Consider the following 20,603-nt stretch of genomic DNA (forward strand, 5'->3'; position numbering starts at 1 on the left):
ATCTATTTTTTAAATTAGAGATCTAGCATTCTATTCATACTAAGTCAAACAAATGGAATCAAAATGCCATAAATGTTTTAGTTAGGATAAAATTCTGAAGTTTTCTAAAAATATATATTATATATATTATTTCTATATAGTATACAGAAGCTTTTCTACTATACTTGATAAAGACTTGAGAAAGAACATTAAAAAAAAGGAGCTGGAGAAATCGGAAAACATAAACTAAGTGAAATGGGAGACTGAATATGAAATAGAAAAAGTGAAACAAACTAGATAAAAGTAAGAGATCCTCATATAGTCCAGTTGTTTTTAAACATGGCTGCTCATTAGAAACATATCTGGAGCTTTGGAGGAAAAAAAAACAGTACCTGGGCATTTGTATTTTTTAGAAAATTCGAAGATAATTCTGATATGCATCTGTATTTTAAAAAGTGATTGCAGGTTTTTCTGTTAAATGGTAGTTTTGGTGATACAGAATTATGTTATTTTTCTGTTGAACAATCCTGATACAATGGTATTAAGTGAGTAATAGCTACATAATCACAATAGTAAATGATGTTTATCAGTTTTTACAATCAATAGCCAGGCAAAAAATAAAAAATAATTATAATTGCAAGCATAATAGAAGCATGATTAACCTAACAATATAAAACAATTACATACACAAGCAGAGTGATGTGGTAAGTGGAAGTGCATATATGCACATTTCATCTGCTCAGCCAGTCCATGTCTTTGGGTTGACGTTTTTAATCCACTTACATTTAAGGTAATTATCAATATGTATGATCCTGTCACCCTGTTTGTTTAACCTATACCCTGAGCACATCATGAGAAATGCTGGGCTGGATGAGTTATAAGCTAGAATCAAGATAGGCAGGAAAAACATCAACAACCTTAGATATGTGGATGATATCACTCTAATGGCAGAAAGCAAAGAGGAACTAGAGAGCCTCTTGATGAGGGTGAAGAAGGAGAGTGAAAGAGCCAGCTTAAGACTAAATATTAAGGAGGCGGCCCTAAGATGGCAGAGGAATAGGATGGGGAGACCACTTTCTCCCCAAGAAATTCATCAAAAGAACATTTAAATGATGAGTAAATTCCACAAAACAACTTCTGAATGCCAGCAGAGGACATCAGGCACCCAGAAAAGCAGCCCATTGTCTTCGAAAGGAGATGTTTTATCAATGGTGCTGTATAGATGGAGAAGTCTTGAGGCTACTGTAAAAATAAGACTGAAAACCAGAAGCAGAAGGCTTAACTCCAAATCCTGAGAACACCAGAGAACTCCTGACTCCAGGGAACATTAATTGACAGGAGCTCATCAAATGCCTCCATACCGACACTGAAACCAAGCACCACCCAAGGGCCAACAAGTTCCAGAGCAAGACATACCATGAAAATTCTCTAGCAACACAGGAACAGAGCCCTGAGCTACAATATACAGGCTGCCCAAAGTCACTCCAAACCCATTGACATCTCATAACTCATTACTGGACACTTCATTGCACTCCAGAGAGAGGAAATCCAGGTCCACCCACCAGAACACTAACACAAGCTTCCCTAACCAGGAAACCTTGACAAGCCACACATACAACCCCACCCACAGCAAGGAAACTCCACAAACTGCCAGAATACAGAAAGGCCACCCCAAACACAGCAATATAAACAAATGAAGAGACAGAGGAGTACCCAGCAGGTAAAGGAACAGGATAAATGCCCACCAAACCAAATAAAAGAGGAAGAGATAGGGAATCTACCTGATAAAGAATTCCAAATAATGATAGTGAAAATGATCCAAAATCTTAAAATCAAAATGGAATCACAGATAAATAGCCTGGAGACAAGGATTGAGAGAATGCAAGAAAGGTTTAACAAGGACCTAGAAGAAGTACAAAAGAGTCAGTATATAATGAATAATGCAATAAATGAGATCAAAAACACTCTGGAGGGAACAAATAATAGAATAATGGAGGCAGAAGATAGGATTAGTGAAGTAGAAGATAGAATAGTAGAAATAAATGAATCAGAGAGGAAAAAGAAAAATGAATTAAAAGAAATGAGGACAATCTCAGAGACCTCCAGGACAATGTTAAATGCCCCAACATTCGAATCATAGGAGTCCCGGAAGAAGAAGACAAAAAGAAAGACCATGAGAAAATACTTGAGGAGATAATAGTTGAAAACTTCCCTAAAATGGGGAAGGAAATAATCACCCAAGTCCAAGAAACCCAGAGAGTCCCAAACAGGATAAACCCAAGGCAAAACACCCCAAGACACATATTAATCACATTAACAAAGATCAAACACAAAGAACAAATATTAAAAGCAGCAAGGGAAAAACAACAAATAACACACAAGGGGATTCCCATAAGGATAACAGCTGATCTTTCAATAGAAACTCTTGAGGCCAGGAGGGAATGGCAGGGCATACTTAAAGTGATGAAAGAAAATAACCTACAGCCCAGATTACTGTACCCAGCAAGGATCTCATTCAAATACAAAGGAGAAATCAAAAGCGTTACAGACAAGCAAAAGCTGAGAGAATTCAGCACCACCAAACCAGCTCTCCAACAAATGCTAAAGGATCTTCTCTAGACAGGAAACACAAAAAGGATGTATAAACTTGAACCCAAAACAATAAAGTAAATGGCAATGGGATCATACTTATCAATAATTACCTTAAATGTAAATGGGTTGAATGCCCCAACAAAAGATAAAGACTGGCTGAATGGATACAAAAACAAGACTCCTATATATGTTTTCTACAAGAGACCCACCTCAAAACAGGGGACACATACAGACTGAAAGTGAAGGGCTGGAAAAAGATATTCCACACAAATAGAGACCAAAAGAAAGCAGGAGTAGCAATACTCATATTGGATAAAATAGACTTTAAAACAAAGGCTGTGAAAAGAGACAAAGAAGGACACTACATAATGATCAAAGGATCAATCCAAGAAGAAGATATAACAATTATAAATATATATTCACCCAACATAGGAGCACCACAATATGTAAGACAAATGCTAACAAGTATGAAAGGGGAAATTAACAATAACACAATAATAGTAGGAGACTTTAATACCCCACTCACACCTATGGATAGATCAACTAAACAGAAAATTAACAAGGAAACACAAACTTTAAACAATACAATAGACCAGTTAGACCTAATTGATATCTACAGTACATTTCACCCCAAAACAATGAATTTCACCTTTTTCTCAAGTGCACATGGAACCTTCTTCAGGATAGACCACATCCTGGGCCATAAATCTAGCCTTCGTAAATTCAAAAAAATTGAAATCATTTCAAGCATCTTTTCTGACCACAATGCAGTAAGATTAGATATCAATTACAGGAGAAAAACTATTAAAAATTCCAACATATGGAGGCTGAACAACATTCTGCTGAATAACCAACAAATCACAGAAGAAATCAAAATATGCACAGAAATGAATGAAAATGAAAACACAACAACCCAAAACCTGCGGGACACTGTAAAAGCAGTGCTAAGGGGAAGGTTCATAGCAATACAGGCTTACCTCAAGAAACAAGAAAAAAGTCAAATAAATAACCTAACTCTACACCTAAAGCAACTAGAAAAGGAAGAAATGAAGAACCCCAGGGTTAGAAGGAAAGAAATCTTTAAAATTAGGGCAGAAATAAATGCAAAAGAAACAAAAGAGACCATAGCAAAAATCAACAAAGCCAAAAGCTGGTTCTTTGAAAGGATGAATAAAATTGACAAACCATTAGCCAGACTCATCAAGAAACAAAGGGAGAAAAATCAAATCAATAAAATTAGAAATGAAAATGGAGAGATCACAATAGACAATACAGAATTACAAAACTCATAAGAGACTATTATCAGCAACTATATGCCAATAAAATGGACAACTTGGAAGAAATGGACAAATTCTTAGAAAAGTACAACTTCCCAAAACTGAACCAGGAAAAAATAGAAAATCTTAACAGACCCATCACAAGCACAGAAATTGAAACTGTAATCAGAAATCTTCCAGCAAACAAAAGCCCAGGTCCAGATGGCTTCACAGCTGAATTCTACCAAAAATTTAGAGAAGAGCTAACACCTATCCTACTCAAACTCTTCCAGAAAATTGGAGAGGAAGGTAAACCCTCAAACTCATTCTATGAGGCCACCATCACCCTAATACCAAAACCTGACAAAGATGCCACAAAAAAAGAAAACTACAGGCCAATATCACTGATGAACATAGATGCAAAAATCCTTAACAAAATTCTAGCAATCAGAATCCAACAACACATTAAAAAGGTCATACACCATGACCAAGTGGGCTTTATCCCAGGGATGCAAGGATTCTTCAATATCTGCAAATCAATCAATGTAATACATCACATTAACAAATTGAAAAATAAAAGCCATATGATCATTTCAATAGATGCAGAGAAAGCCATTGACAAAATTCAACGTCCATTTATGATAAAAACTCTCCAGAAAGCAGGAATAGAAGGAACATACCTCAACATAATAAAAGCTATATATGACAAACCCACAGTAAACATTATCTTCAATGGTAAAAAATTGAAAGCATTTCCCCTAAAGTCAGGAACAAGACAAGGGTGCCCACTTTCACCACTACTATTCAACATAGTTTTGGAAGTTTTAGCCACAGCAATCAGAGCAGAAAAAGAAATAAAAGGAATCCAAATTGGAAAAGAAGAAGTAAACTCTTACTGTTTGCAGATGACATGATCCTCTACATAGAAAACCCTAAAGACTCCACCAAAAAATTACTAGAACTAATCAATGAATATAGTAAAGTTGCAGGATATAAAATCAACACACAGAAATCCCTTGCATTCCTATATACTAATAATGAGAAAATAGAGAAATTAAGGAAACAATTCCATACACCATTGCAACGAAAAAAATAAAATACTTAGGAATATATCTACCTAAAGAAACTAAAGACCTATATATAGAAAACTATAAAACACTGGTGAAAGAAATCAAAGAGGACACTAATAGATGGAGAAATATACCAAGTTCACGGATCAGAAGAATCAATATAGTAAAAATGAGTATACTCCCCAAAGCAATCTATAGATTCAGTGCAATTCCTATCAAGCTGCTGCTGCTGCTGCTAAGTCACTTCAGTCGTGTCCGACTCTGTGTGACCCCATAGACGGCAGCCCACCAGGCTCCCCCGTCCCTGGGATTCTCCAGGCAAGAACACTGGAGTGGGTTGTCATTTCCTTCTCCAATGCATGAAAGTGAAAAGTCAAAGTGAAGTCGCTCAGTCGTGTCTGACTCTTAGTGACCCCATGGACTGCAGCCAACCAGGCTCCTCCATCCATGGGATTTTCCAGGCAAGAGTACTGGAGAGGGGTGCCATCGCCTTCTCTGCCCTATCAAGCTACCAACGGTATTTTTCACAGAGCTAGAACAAATAATTTCACAATTTGTATGGAAATAAAAAAAACCTCAAATAGCCAAAGCAATCTTGAGAAAGAAGAATGGAACTGGAGGAATCAACCTGCCTGACTTCAGGGTCTACTACAAAGCCACAGTCATCAAGACAGTATGGTACTGGCACAAAGACAGAAATATAGATCAATGGAACAAAATAGAAAGCCCAGAGATAAATCCATGCACCTATGGACACCTTATCTTTGACAAAGCAGGCAAGAATATACAATGGAGAAAAGACAATCTCTTTAACAAGTGGTACTGGGAAAACTGGTCAACCACTTGTAAAAGAATGAAACTAGAACACTTTCTAACACCATACACAAAAATAAACTCAAAATGGATTAAAAATCTAAATGTAAGACCAGAAACTATAAAACTCCTAGAGGAGAACATAGGCAAAACACTCTCTGACATACATCACAGCAGGATCCTCTATGACCCACCTCCCAGAATATTGGAAATAAAAGCAAAAATAAACAAATGGGACCTAATTAAAATTAAAAGCTTCTGGACAACAAAGGAAACTCTAAGCAAGGTGAAAAGACAGCGTTCAGAATGGGAGAAAATAATAGCAAATGAAGCAACTGACAAAGAACTAATCTCAAAAATATACAAGCAACTCCTGCAGCTCAACTCCAGAAAAATAAATGACCCAATCAAAAAATGGGCCAAAGAACTAAACAGACATTTCTCCAAAGAAGACATACAGATGGCTAACAAACACATGAAAAGATGCTCAACATCACCCATTATCAGAGAAATGCAAATCAAAACCACAATGAAGTACCATTTCACACCAGTAAGAATGGCTGTGATCCAAAAGTCTACAAACAATAAATGCTGGAGAGGCTGTGGAGAAAAGGGAACCCTCTTACACTGTTGGTGGGAATGCAAACTAGTACAGCCACTATGGAGAACAGTGTGGAGATTCCTTAAAAAACTGGAAATAGAACTGCCTTATGACCCAGCAATCCCACTGCTGGGCATACACACTGAGGAAACCAGAATTGAAAGAGACACGTGTACCCCAATGTTCATCGAAGCACTGTTTATAATAGCCAGGACATGGAAGCAACCTAGATGTCCATCAGCAGATGAATGGATAAGAAAGCAGTGGTACATATACACAATGGAGTATTACTCAGCCATTAAAAAGAATACATTTGAATCAGTTCTAATGAGGTGGATGAAACTGGAGCCTATTATACAGAGTGAAGTAAGCCAGAAAGAAAAACACCAATACACTATACTAACGCATATATATGGAATTTAGAAAGATGGTAACAATAACCCTGTATGCAAGACAGCAAAAGAGGCACAGATGTATAGAACAGTCTTTTGGACTCTGGGAGGGGGCATGATTTGGGGGAACGGCATTGAAACATGTATAATATCATATATGAAATGAATTGCCAGTCCAGGTTTGATGCATGATACAGGATGCTTGGGGCTGGTGCACTGGGATGACCCAGAGGGATGGTATGGGGAGGGAGGTGGGAAGGGGGTTCAGGATGGGGAACACGTGTAAACCCGTGGCGGATTCATGTTGATGTATGGCAAAACCAATACAATATTGTAAAGTAATTAGTCTCCAATTAAAATAAATATATTTATATTTAAAAAAAGAAAAAGAAAAAAAGTAAATATTAAAAAAACTAAGATCATGGTATCTGGCCCCATTACTTCATGGCAAATAGAAGGGGACAAGGTGGAAGTGGTGACAGATTTCCTCTTCTTGGGCTCTAAAATCACTGCAGATGGTGACTGCAGCCATGAAATCAGAAGACGATTGCTTCTTGGCAGGAAAGCGATGACAAACTTAGTGTGTTGAAAAGCAGAGACATCACTCTGTCAACAAAGGTCCATGTAGTCAAGGCTATGGTCTTCCCAGTGGTCACATACGGTTGGGAGAGCTGGACCATAAAGAAGGCAGAGTGCCAAAGAATCGATGCCTTCGAACTGTAGTGCTGGAGAAGATTCCTGAAAGTCTCTTGGACAGCAAGGAAATCAAACCAGTCAATCTTAATGAAAATCAACCTTGAATAATCACTGGAAGGACTGGTGCTGAAGCTAAAGCTCCAGTATTTTGATCATCTGATGGGAACAGACTCATTGGAAAAGTCCCTGATGCTGGGAAAGATTGAGGGCAGAAGGAGAAGAAGGCATCAGAGGATGAGATGGCTGGATGGCATCTCCGATGCAATGAACATACACTTGGGCAAGCTTCGGGAGATGGTGAGGGACAGGGAGACCTGGCGTGCTGCAGTCCATGGGGTCGCAAAGAGTCAGACACGACTGGGTGACTGAGCAACAACAACAATGACATGATCCTATTACCGTTTTCTTAATTGTTTGGGGTATTTTCTATAGATGGGTCTTTTCCTTCTCTTGTTTTCTATCTAGAGAAGTTCCTTTAGCATTCGTTGTAAAGCTGGTTTGATGATGCTGAATTCCCTTATCTTTTGCTTGTCTGGAAAGCTTTTGATCACCTCATAATCACCTCTTTTAAAACTATCCCCATGGAACTTTCATGGTGGTCCAGCAGGTTAAGAATCCGCCTTGCTATGCAGGGACACGGGTTTGATACCTGGTGGGGAGGGAACTAGATCCCACATGCCACAGATAAGTTTGTATTCTGCAACTAAGACCTGGTACAGCCAAATAAATAAAAATAAATAAGTATTTTAAAACACTATCTCCAAATACAGTTACATTCTGAGGTGCTAGAGGTTAGGGCTTCAATATATGAATTTTGTTGTTGTTATTGCTCAGTCACCCAGTCGTGTCTGACTCTTTGCGACCCCATGGACTGCAGCACACCAGGCCTCCCTGTCCCTCATCATCTCCTGAAACTTGCTCAAGTTCGTGTTCATTGCATTGGAGCAGCCATCCAGCCGTCTCATCCTCTGATGCCCTCTTCTCCTTCTGCCCTCCATCTTTCCCAGCATCAAGGACTTTTCTAATGAGTCATCTATTCCCATCAGATGACCAAAATACTGGAGCTTCAGCTTCAGCATCAGTCCTTCCAGTGACTATTCGGGGTCTATTTCCTTTAAGATTGACTGGTTTGATCCCCTTGCCGTTCAGGGGACTTTCAGGAGTCTTCTCCAGCACTACAGTTCAAAGGCATCAATTCTTTGGCACTCTGCCTTCTTTATGTTCCAGCTATCACAACCGTATGTGACCACTGGGAAGACCATAGCCTTAACTATATGGACCTTTGTCGACAGAGTAATATTTCTGCTTTTCAACACACTGTCTAGTGTTATGGGAGATGCAGTTCAGAACAATAACACTTTAAAGAGAAACAGCTAAGGTTCAGAGAAGTGTGTGACTGTCCACAATCACACTGCAGGCTGAGAGGGGAAAGCTTCATCTCCAGTGAGTCCTCCAGAGTGGCAGGGAGGATCATGTGAAAGACCAGGACACAAGGTCTAATGTCTCAGCTTTGCCCCCACTAATTCTGGGATCTTGATTAAATGCCTTCACCTCCCTGGACCTTAGTTTCCTTTTCTGTGAAATGGGGACAGGAAAAAACTGTCCCTCACTAGGCCATGAGGATTCAGTGAGATCTAGACGAAAAATTCAGATTACCACACAGAGGCCCGTGGCCTGATAACCCCACTCTGGCAGCTTCTCCGCTTTGCCATCAAAATCCACTCTTATTTACCGCTAGCCAGGTTCGATTATTTTCCCCAGGTGATTTGCAGTTTAATAGCTGGAAACACCAAGGGTTTGAAATAGTCACAGTGGAATTTCAGGCATCAGCTGGCAGGTGCACAGGGCCTTTCTTGGAAGCCCAATGTGTGGCAGGCACTAAGCGGAAAACCCACTGACGTGCCCTTCCACCTGGCTGCCTGGGGGTTCTCACTCCTAAATTATAGGCTGCACACAATTTGATTTCATTTCACTCTAAGTTGGTTGGCCTGCAACCAGGGAGGCAAGGTGGAGTCGAATCAATTCTGCTGTGCAAATAAGCCAGCGTCTGCTAACTCGGGGCTGCTTAGAAATGAGGCCCATTACAGAGCATTAAGGCAATGACTGTGGTTTGCCTTTGGGGGTCAAACTAGGCACGAATGCAAAATTGTTTTCAAATGTTTTGTTGTTCAGATTTATGTAGCATGTAAATCCTAGGGACAGAGGAGCCTTGTGGGCTACAGTCCATGGGCTCACAAGAGTTAGATGTGACTTTCTGATATCTGTTCTGTGAGGATCTACTCTATGCAAAGTGCTTTGCTGAGGCTGGAGCCAGATTATGGAGAGAACTTGTCTCCCTGTGCTTGGAGGGGTTCAGAGCTGGAGTGGACCTAACAGCGCCACCTAGTGGGTGGAAGGTCAAATTGGGGAGGCAGAGGCAGGTTGTTCAGTCACTCAGTTGTGTCCAACTCTTTGAGACTCCGTGGACTGCAGCACGCCAGGCTTACTTGTCCTTCACCATCTCCTGGAGTCTGCTCAAACTCATGTCCATTGAGTCGGTGATGCCATCCAACCATCTCGTTCTCTGTCGTCCCCTTCTTTTCCTGCCCCCACTCTTTCCCAGCATCACTGTCTTTTCCAAGGAGTCAGATCTTTGCATGATGGTGGCCAAAGTATTGCAGCTTCAGCATCAGTCCTTCCAATGAGTATTTAGGACTGATTTTCTTTAGGATTAACTGGTTTTATCTCCTTGCAGTCCAAGGGACTCTCAAGAGTCTTCTCCAGCACCATAGTTCGAAAGCATCAGTTCTTCGACACTCAGCCTTTTTATGGTCTAACTCTTACATCCGTACATGACTCCTGGAAAAACCATAGCTTTCATTATATGGACCTATGTCAGCAAAGTAATGGCTCTGCTTTTCAATACACTGTCTAGGTTTGTCACAGCTTTTCTTCCAAGGAGCAAGCATCTTTTAATTTCATGGCTACAGTCATCATCTGCAATGATTTGGGAGCCCAAGAAAATAAAGTCTCTCGTTGTTTCCATTGTTTCCCTATCTATTTGCCATGAAGTGATTGGACCAGATGCCATGATCTTAGTTTTTTGACTGTTGAGTTTTAAGGCAGCTTTTACGCTCTCCTCTTTCACCTTCATCAAGAGGCTCTTTAGTTCCTCTTTGCTTTCTGCCATAAGGGTGATATCATCGGCATATCTGAGGTTGTTGATATTTCTCCCAGCAATCCTGATTCCAGCTTGTGCTTTATCCAGCCTGGTATTTCGCATGATCTACTTTGCATAGAAGGTAAAATAAGCAGGGTAACAACATATACAGCCTTGATGTACTCCTTTCCCAGTTTGGAACCGGTCCATTGTTCTATGTCCGGTTCTAACTGTTGCTTATTGACCTGCATACAGGTTTCTAAGGAGGCAGGTAAGGTGGTCTAATATCCTCATCTCTTTAAGAATTTTCCATAGTTTATTATGACCAGTCAAAGGCTTTAGCATAGTCAGTGAAGCAGAAGTAGATGTTTTTCTGGAATTCTCTTGCTTTTTCTGTGATCCAATGGATCATGCCAATGGATGTCAGCAATTTGATCTCTGGTTTCTCTGCCTTTTCTAAATCCAGCTTGAACATCTGGACATTCTCGGTTCACATACTGTTAGCTTGAAGTATTTTGAGCACTACCTTGCTAGCTTGTGAAATGAGTGCAATTGTGTAGTAGTTTGAACTTTCTTTGGCATTGCCCTTCTTTGCAATTGGAATGAAAACTGATCTTTTCCAGTCCTGTGGCCACTGCTGAGTTTTCCAAATTTGCTGACATATTGAGTGCAGCACTTTCACAGCATCATCTTTTAGGATTTGAAATTGCTCAGCTGGAATTCCATCGCCTCCACTAGCTTTGTTCATAGTGGTGCTTCCTAAGGCCCACTTGACTTTGCTTTCCAGAATGTCTGGCTGTAGGTGAGTGATGACACCATTGTGATTATCTGGGTCATTAAGATCTTTTCTGTATAGTTCTTCTGTGTATTCTCGTGACCTTTTCTTAATATCTTCTGCTTCTGTTAGGTCCATACCATTTCTGTCTTTTATTGTGCCCATCTTTGCGTGAAATGTTCCCTTGGTATCTCTAATTTTCTTGAAGAGATCTCTAGTCTTTTTCATTCTGTTGTTTTCCTCTATTTCTTCTCACTGTTCACTTAGGAAGGCTTTCTTACCTCTCCTTGCTATTCTTTTTAACTCTGCGTTCAGAAGGGCAGGTCAGATGTTGCTGTTTTTTGACAGAGTGGCTCCCTTCCTTTCTTTTTTTCATCCTGTATCCATTTGGACTTCTTTTTTTTCTTTTCTTGAGATCTGCTTTCAATCCCACCCCTGTGGTGTGGTTAATGGGCTTTTCATCCATGTATGGTTACATGAATGGTAAGAGGGAAGCAGGCTTTTTTCCTTTTCTTTTTTAAAAATTGCAGTGTAGTTGATTTGCTGTGTTGCACTAATCTCTGCTATACAGCTAAGTGACTCAGCTATACACATTTATGTATTTTTTATATTCTTTTCCATTATGGTTTATCCCAGGAGATTATAGTTCTCTGTCCTATACAGTAGGACCTTGTTTATCCATTCTAAATGTAATAATTTGTAACCACCAACCCCAGATTCCCAGTCCATCCCTCTCCCCATCCCTTCCCCTTTGCAACCACAAGTCTGTTCCTGTCTGTGAGTCAGTTGTGTCATAGTTTAGATTTCACATATAAGTAATATCACATGGTATTTATCTTTCTCCTTCTGACTTCTCACTCAGTATGGTAATCTCTGGTTCTGGCATTATTTTGTTCTTTCTTATGGCTGAGTGATACTCTGTTGTGTGTCTGTGCCACATCTTCTTTATCTGCTCTCCATTCATCTGCCAGTGGACATGTAGCTTGTCTCCATGTTTTGGCTTTTATGAGTAGTGGGAAGCAGGTTCTTTTAATCTGGGCCTAATCCTAGCCTTGCTGTAAGGCATCTTCTCCAGGTCTGGGGCCAGATGCTTAAATGCGGTCAAGTTGCCCAGTGTGTGAATTTCCCAGCCCCTCTGTTCCTCTCTGGCTTTTGACTCTGTCAGCATCCTCTCTTGCCTCCTAGAATGCAGGGTCCAAAGAGAGAAGGACAATAGTGTACCCTGAGTCACTGTGGACAAAGTATAGGTGACCTCCCCTCTGGGTCTCGTAGCCACCGTCCAGCTGCAGCCATCACTGTGTCTAAGCTGTCCCGCAGACCTGCCTTGCTTCCTCCCCCTCTGGGTCTCGTAGCCACCGTCCAGCTGCAGCCATCACTGTGTCTAAGCTGTCTCGCAGACCGGCCTTGCTTCCTCCCCGTGCGCCATCCCCGCTTGCCCAAGGTTCCGCAGGCCCCTTGTCATAAGATCTCCTGCTGTGTGAGATCTGCTAAACTTACTCATATGAAGGAGTGAGTAATGAGTATCAATTGCTCCTTTCTGGAGCCCTTGTATTTCAACAAGTGGCCAATGCTTTAATTAAAAAAAAAAAAAATTAAGGAAGAAAGCAAGAAACATGAGAAGTAGAATGGTAGACCCATAGTTTCTGTTGGGAGCGTTCCACGCCCACCACGCGGGCGCCATCCCCACATGGATCAAAGGCTGAGGCCATTGGCCCATTTGCCTCCTTGTCAGCATGGACATCACCAGATGGCCAACACTGAAATCAGATTGATTATATTCTTTACAGCCAAATATGGAGAAGCTCTATGCTGCTGCTGCTGCTGCTAAGTCACTTCAGTCACGTCCAACTCTGTGCAACCCCATAGATGGCAGTCCACCAGGCTCCCCCGTCCCTGGGATTCTCCAGGCAAGAATACTGGAGTGGGTTGCCATTGCCTTCTCCCAGAGAAGCTCTATACAGTCGGCAAAAACAAGCCTGGGAGCTGACTGTGGCTCAGATCATGAACTCCTTATTGCCAAATTCAGACTGAAATTGAAGAAAGTGGGGAAAACCACTAGACCGTTCAGGTATGACCTAAATCAAATCCCTTATGACTATACAGTGGAAGTGAGAAATAGATTTAAGGACTAGATCTGATAGACAGAGTGCCTGATGAACTATGGTCGGAGGTTCGTAACACTGTACAGGAGACAGGGACCAAGACCATCCCCAAGAAAAAGAAATGCAAAAAAGCAACATGGCTGTCTGGGGAGGCCTTACAAACAGCTGTGAAAAGAAGAGAAGCAAAAAGCAACGGAAAAAAGGAAAGATATACCTATTTGAATGCAGAGTTCCAAAGGATAGCAAGGAGAGATAACAAAGCTTTCCTCAGTGATCAGTGCAAAGAAATAGAGGAAAACAATAGAATGGGAAAGACTGGAGATCTCTTCAAGAAAATAAGAGACACCAAGGGAACATTTCATGCAAAGATGGTCTCAATAAAGGACAGAAATGGTAGGGACCTAACAGAAGCAGAAGATATTAAGAAGAGGTGACAAGAATACACAGAACTGTACAAAAAAAGATCTTCACAATGGTGTGATCACTCACCTAGAGCCAGACATCCTGGCATGTGAAGTCAAGTGGGCCTTAGGAAGCCTCACTACAAACAAAGCTAGTGGAGGTGATGGAATTCCAGCTGAGCAATTTCAAATCCTAAAAGATGATGCTGTGAAAGTGCTGCACTCAATATGTCAGCAAATTTGGAAAACTCAGCAGTGGCCACAGGACTGGAAAAGATCAGTTTTCATTCCAGTTGCAAAGAAGGGCAACGCCAAAGAATGCTCAAAATACCTCACAATTGCACTCATCTCACATGCTAGTAAAGTAATGCTCAAAATTCTCCAAGCCAGGCTTCAGCAATACGTGAACTGTGAACTTCCAGATGTTCAAGCTGGTTTTCGAAAAGGCAGAGGAACCAGAGATCAAATTGCCAACATCCACTGGATCATGGAAAAAGCAAGAGAGTTCCAGAAAAACATCTATTTCTGCTTTATTGACTATGACAAAGCCTTTGACTGTGTGGATCACAATAAACCATGGAAAATTCTTCAAGAGATGGGAATACCAGACCACCTGACCTGCCTGTTGAGAAATCTGTATGTAGGTCAGGAAGCAACAGTTAGAACTGGACATGGAACAGACTGGTTCCAAATAGGAAAAGGAGTACATCTAGGCTGTATATTGTCACCCTGCTTATTTAAGTTATATGCAGAGTACGTCATGAGAAATGCTGGGCTGGAAGAAACACAAGCTGGAATCAAGATTGCCGGGAGAAATATCAATAACCTCAGATATGCAGATGACACTACCCGCATGGCAGAAAGTGAAGAACTAAAGAGCCTCTTGATGAAAGTGAAATAGGAGAGTGAAAAGGTTGGTTTAAAGCTCAACATTCAGAAAACGAAGATCATGGCATCTGGTCCTATCACTTCATGGGAAATAGATGGGGCAACAGTGGAAACAGTGTCAGACTTTATTTTTCTGGGCTCCAAAATCACTGCAGATGGTGACTGCAGCCATGAAATTAAAAGACGCTTACTCCTTGGAAGGAAAGTTATGACCAACCTAGATAGCATATTCAAAAGCAGAGACATTACTAACAAAGGTCCATCTTGTCAAGGCTATGGTTTTTCCAGTAGTCATGTATGGATGTGAGAGTTGGACTATGAAGAAAGCTGAGCGCCAAAGAATTGATGCTTTTGAACTGTGGTGCTGGAGAAGACTCTTGAGAGTCCCTTGGGCTGTAAGGAGATCCAAGCAGTCCATCCTAAAGGAGATCAGTCCTGAGTGTTCACTGGAAGGACTGATAGTTAAGCTGAAACTCCAATACTCTGGCCACCTGATGTGAAGAGCTGACTCATTTGAAAAGACCCTGATGCTGGGAAAGATTGAAGGGAGGAGGAGAAGGGGACAGCAGAGGATGAGATGGTTGGATGGCATCACTGACTCAATGGAGATGAGTTTGAGTAGACTCCGGGAGTTGGTGACGGACAGGGAGGCCTGGCACGCTGTGGTCCGTGGGGTCACGAAGAGTCAGACACAACTGAGCAACTGAACTGAACTGAACTGAACAGCAGCCCTGGTGGGCAGACCGCTGCAAGCTGAGACTCCTGCTGCCCATTAGAGAAGGCTGTCCACTGTAATCTGGGAATGTCGGCAGAAACCACGGTGAATCAAAACCTAAAGTTTTTTACTTTAGCTAATCAAAAAATAAGCTAAAACCCAAGCCTAATTCAAACAGTACTTCTTCACTGGACCTTGAACCAACTTCGTTTGTCCCTTCTCCCTAGTTGACCAGTTTCACCCAGAAGTGAACCAAGATGGGAATGCCCTCGCCATCTGGTAAGCTAATGTCACCCATTTCATAGATGAGGACACTGAACGCTGAGAGCTGTGGCCCAGCTTAAAGTCATTTAGCACCTCACTGGCCCAGATTCGACTCTTTACGGATATCTCCCTGCTTTCTCCACTCCTCCAAGAGACCACTTGACTCAGAATCTCAAGAGGTAGTATAGGTTATGATACATTGTTTGTTCTTGTATTTTTTAAAAAATTCTTTATTATTTTTTAAGCCATTTTGGAAAATAGAAGTATAGTTGATTTACAGCGTTGTCGTGTTTCAGGTGTATAGCAAATTGTATAAGCAAGTATAAAGCAAAGGTATACAACAGAGTATAAAGCAAGGTGTGCACTTTGCTGAACACCTGAAACATACATCTATATTTACATACATGTGTATTCTTTTCCATATTCTTTTCCACTATAGGTCATTACAAGTATTGTATATTTTTGAATCAAAGTTCTCTCTTAAACTAAGAAGTTGGTAACCCAGATGGGAAATCAATATCTAGGTTGGAATTCTCCCAGCCTTCCATTCCTCCCACAGCCCTAGAAAACCAGATGGAAACCTTTAAAATTTATCATGACTTGATTTACAGTTGGTTCAGTTCAGTTGCTCAGTTATGTCTGACTCTTTGAGACCCCGTGAACTGCAGCACACCAGGTCTCCCTGTTCATCACCAACTCCCGGAGTCAACTCAAACTCATCTCCATTGAGTCGGTGATGCCATCGAACCATCTCATTCTCTGTCGTCCCCTTCTCTTCCTGCCTTCAATGTTTCCCCGTATCAGGGTCTTTTCAAATGAGTCAATTCTTTGCATCAGGTGGCTAAAGTATTGGAGTTTCAGCTTCAGCATCAGTCCTTCCAATGAATATTCAGGACTGATTTCCTTTAGGATGGACTGGTTGGATCTCCTTGCAGTCCAAGAGATTCTCAAGAGGCTTCTCCAACACCACAGTTCAAAAGCATCAATTCTTCAGTGCTCAGCTTTCTTCACACTCCAACTCTCACATCCATACATGACCACTGGAAAAACCATAGCCTTGACTAGACAGACCTTTGTTGGCAAAGTAATGTTTCTACTTTTTAATATGCTGTCTAGGTTGGTCATATAAATGATTTACATTCAGTCAGTTCAGTTCAGTCACTCAGTCGTGTCTGACTCTTTGTCACCCCATGAATGGCAGCACTCCAGGCCTCCCTGTCCATCACCAATTCCTGGAGTTTACCCAAACTCATGTCCATCGAGTCAGTGATGCAATCCAGCCATCTCATCCTCTGTCGTCCCCTTCTCATCCTGCCCCGAATCCCTCCCAGCATCAGGGTATTTTCCAATGAGTCAACTCTTTGCATGAGGTGGCCAAAGTACTGGAGTTTCAGCTTTAGCATCATTCCTTCCAAAGAAATCCCAGGGCTAATCTCCTTTAGAATGGACTGGTTGGATCTCCTTGCAGTCCAAGGAACTCTCAAGAGTCTTCTCCAACACCACAGTTCAAAAACATCAGTTCTTCAGCACTTAGCTTTCTTCACAGTCCAACTCTCACATCCATACATGACCACAGGAAAAACCATAGCCTTGACTAGACGGACCTTTGTTGGCAAAGTAATGTCTCTGCTTTTGAATATGCTATCTAGGTTGGTCATAACTTTTCTTCCAAGGAGTAAGCATCTTTTAATTTCACAGCTGCAATCACCATCTGCAGTGATTTTGGAGCCCAAAAACATAAAGTCTGACACTGTTTCCCCATATATTTGCCATGAAGTGATGGGACCGGATGCCATGATCTTCGTTTTCTGAATGTTGAGCTTTAAGCCAACTTTTTCACTCTCCTCTTTCACTTTCATCAAGAGGCTTTTGAGTTCCTCTTCACTTTCTGCCATAAGGGTGGTGTCATCTGCATATCTGAGGTTATTGATATTTCTCCCAGCAATCTTGATTCCAGCTTGTGCTTCTTCCAGCCCAGCATTTCTCATGATGTACTCTGCATATAAGTTAAATAAGCAGGGTGACAATATGCAGCCTTGACATACTCCTTTTCCTATTTAGAACCAGTCTGTTGTTCCATGCCCAGTTCTAATTGTTGCTTCCTGACCTGCATACATATTTCTCAAGAGGCAGATCAGGTGGTCTGGTATTCCCATCTCTTGAAGAATTTTCCACAGTTTATTGTGATCCACACCGTCAAAGGCTTTGGCATAGTCAATAAAGCAGAAATAGATGTTTTTCTGGAACTCTCTTGCTTTTTCCATGATCCAGCAGATGTTGGCAATTTGATTTCTGGTTCCTCTGCCTTTTCTAATGATTACTAATATTATTATTATTTTTCTCAATTAATCTACTCATTTTTATTTACCTTTCAAGGATTATAGCAACATTCAGCTAAATCAATGGTTCTTAACTAGGGGAGGTTTTGCCCCAGGGGACATGGCAAGTTTGGGAGATATGTTTGGTTGTCACAGCTTGGAAGGGGGGCGTGGTGGGTACTCTTGGCATCTCATAGGGAGAGGCCACAGATACTACTGACAATGCATATGACAGCCCCCCGCAACAACAAAGAATTGGCCCCAAATGTCAGCATTGTCAAGACTGAGAAACCCTGATCTGATCACACCCTGATCTGATAACGCAAATCCTGCTACTTCAACAAATGAAGTTCTTTCCTTTCCCATGTTTCCCCAGCCTCCATCCCACCATGTGCACTTAAATTGCTGTAGTTCTTAGCATCATGGCAGGCATACAGTTGACATTCCACTTTTGTTTCACTTAATGTTACATCCTGAGCTTTTGTTCCTCATGCCTCATCATCTTCACAATTACCTTTTTTTTTTCTTATTAATTTATTTACTTATTTTGGGCTTCGTCAGGTCTCAGTTGCGGCACACAAGCTTCTTTCTAGTCATGGCGCTGGCTCCAGAGCAGTGGGCTCTGTAGTGGCAGAACACGGGCGTAGTTGCACCGCAGCGTGTGGTGGTAAAGACCCCACCTGCCAGTGCAGGAGACATAAGAGATGCGGGTTTGATCCCTGGTTCGGGAGTATCCCCTGGAGGAGAGCTTGGTAACCCACTCCAGTATTCTTGCCTGGAGAATCCCATGGACACAGGATCTTGGTGGGCTACGGTTTGTAGGGTCACACAGAGTCAGACACAACAAGTGACTTTAGCAGGCATGTGGGATCTTAGTTCCCTGACCAGGAATTGAACCCGTATCCCCTGCAATGGAAGACGGATTGTTAACTACTAGACTGCCAGGGAAGGCCTCACAATTACCATTTTAAATGGCTGTAATGCGGTCCTCCAAGCAGGTTGACACCCCGTATTTTATCTGGCCAGTCCAAGTTTCTCATCCAGGGTGAGGTGGTTGCCAAGAGCCTTGCCAGGTGGGCTGCCTGAGGCAGGGGGTGTTTGTGTGGGCCTTCTCCTCCACCTGCAGCCCAGGCTGATGCCATCATAGTCTTCATCAAAAGGCCTTTGTGAAGCGCTCTGGTGAATGTACCCTGGGCCCCGGGGGGATCTCCTGCAGAGATCATCCCACCAGCCCCTGACATGCAGGGCTTGTCGGCTCGGACAGGCAGCATATATGTCAACCATCCGAAGACCAGGCTGTAGGCCCCAGCCAGAGGGTGCAAAACCAGATTCTTAAGCAACATTCATGACAGAAGTAAGTGCCTCTGGGAATGGACAGACAGGCTGGATTCCCAGAGGAAGTCGGGGCCTTGAATCTGCTCCTCCAGCTGACTGCAGGCTCCTGGGAGGACACGAGATTTTGGAAACCATGGGAAGGAAGCGGGAAGCCGCGTGACAGATCAAGGACCCGGGGTCAGGTGTTCCAGGCTCCAGTGGACAAGTGCCCAGCCTGGGAGAAAGGTGGATGCTACCAGGGACATTCCCCTGAGACCTTCCGGCCACCCTCTTGTGTAACCTCAGCATCCCTTTCTCCTCCCCTTGCAGGTGTTCCATGAACAGGGCATCCTCTTCGGCTACCGACACCCACAGAGTTCCGCCACTGCCTGCCTCCTCAGCCTTTTTCAAATGACCAATGAGACCCTCAACATCTGGACGCACTTGCTGCCCTTCTGGTACCTCCTGGCCCCCTGGTCCAGCTGTTTCACACAGAGCCTGGGAACCCGGGCTTCATTAAACACAGCTGGGGTGGGGCAAGCTGAGGTTCTGTGCTGGAATGTGGGCGACTCCTGCCGTGGTGCGAGTGTGGAGCCGGAGGTTGTGGGTGAGCTCTAGGGCATGGATTGCCATAGAATTTGAGGGACTCCTGCAACTCCCCAGTCTTTCCCTGCTCCCTGCTCCAGGGCCTGATTTGAGAGCATTGTCTTATTCAGTCTGGGTCTTCTAGAAGCCCTGGCTGACACTCCCTAGCTTGAACAAGTCACCTCTCTGGGCTTTGCATGTTCCCATCTGCAGAGCAGGAGCGATAGGCACCACTTTTCCCAGGGTTGCCCCGAGGATTATCAGAGGAGATGTGAGAAAAAGCATCGGGCACAGAGCTGTGGATGCTCATAGTCATTCTGGGGCCACAGCCGCTGTGAGGCACTTGGTCAGACAGCACTTTAACAGCCAGCCAAGAGAATAAATGCTCTGGCAAGCACGTGCGCACAGATGGGAACTGCCAGGGAGCTGAGGAGGGACCTGGTTTAGAAAGATGGGGGCCGAAGACCAGCTTCGCACACCCGGTGCCTGGGCATAGTGAGTGGCGGGTAGAGATGGGATCGTAATATGTGAGAGTTGGAAGGACCTCAGAGGTCACACAGGCCACCAGCCCCCTCACACCGCCACCGGCTGACACAGATGTGGCCCAGAGAAGGGTGTGGCTTGCTTATATCTCTTGGCAAGTTCTAGCACAGGCTAGTTTCTGGATTCCCCCTTCCGATTGTATGGAGGACCAGAGAGAGTA

General features: G+C 42.6%; 1 protein-coding gene across 5 annotated transcripts in view; it reads left to right on the plus strand.

The window, feature by feature from the left end:
* PAQR5 (progestin and adipoQ receptor family member 5) overlaps nucleotides 1–20,603 on the plus strand; it is a 96,927-nt gene that overhangs the window by 58,982 nt on the left and 17,342 nt on the right. For 3 of the 5 annotated variants that reach the window (XM_061430210.1, XM_061430209.1, XM_061430211.1), the window contains exon 3: nucleotides 19,646–19,773. In XM_061430210.1, coding sequence (XP_061286194.1) covers nucleotides 19,646–19,773 — 128 coding nt within the window. Of the gene's footprint in view, nucleotides 1–19,200; nucleotides 19,356–19,482; nucleotides 19,562–19,645; nucleotides 19,774–20,603 lie in introns of those variants that run through there. The other 2 variants (XM_061430212.1, XM_061430213.1) reach the window with 2 other exon arrangements.

This window comes from Bos javanicus, chromosome 10 (genome assembly GCF_032452875.1).
Source record: "Bos javanicus breed banteng chromosome 10, ARS-OSU_banteng_1.0, whole genome shotgun sequence".
NCBI lineage: Eukaryota > Metazoa > Chordata > Mammalia > Artiodactyla > Bovidae > Bos > Bos javanicus.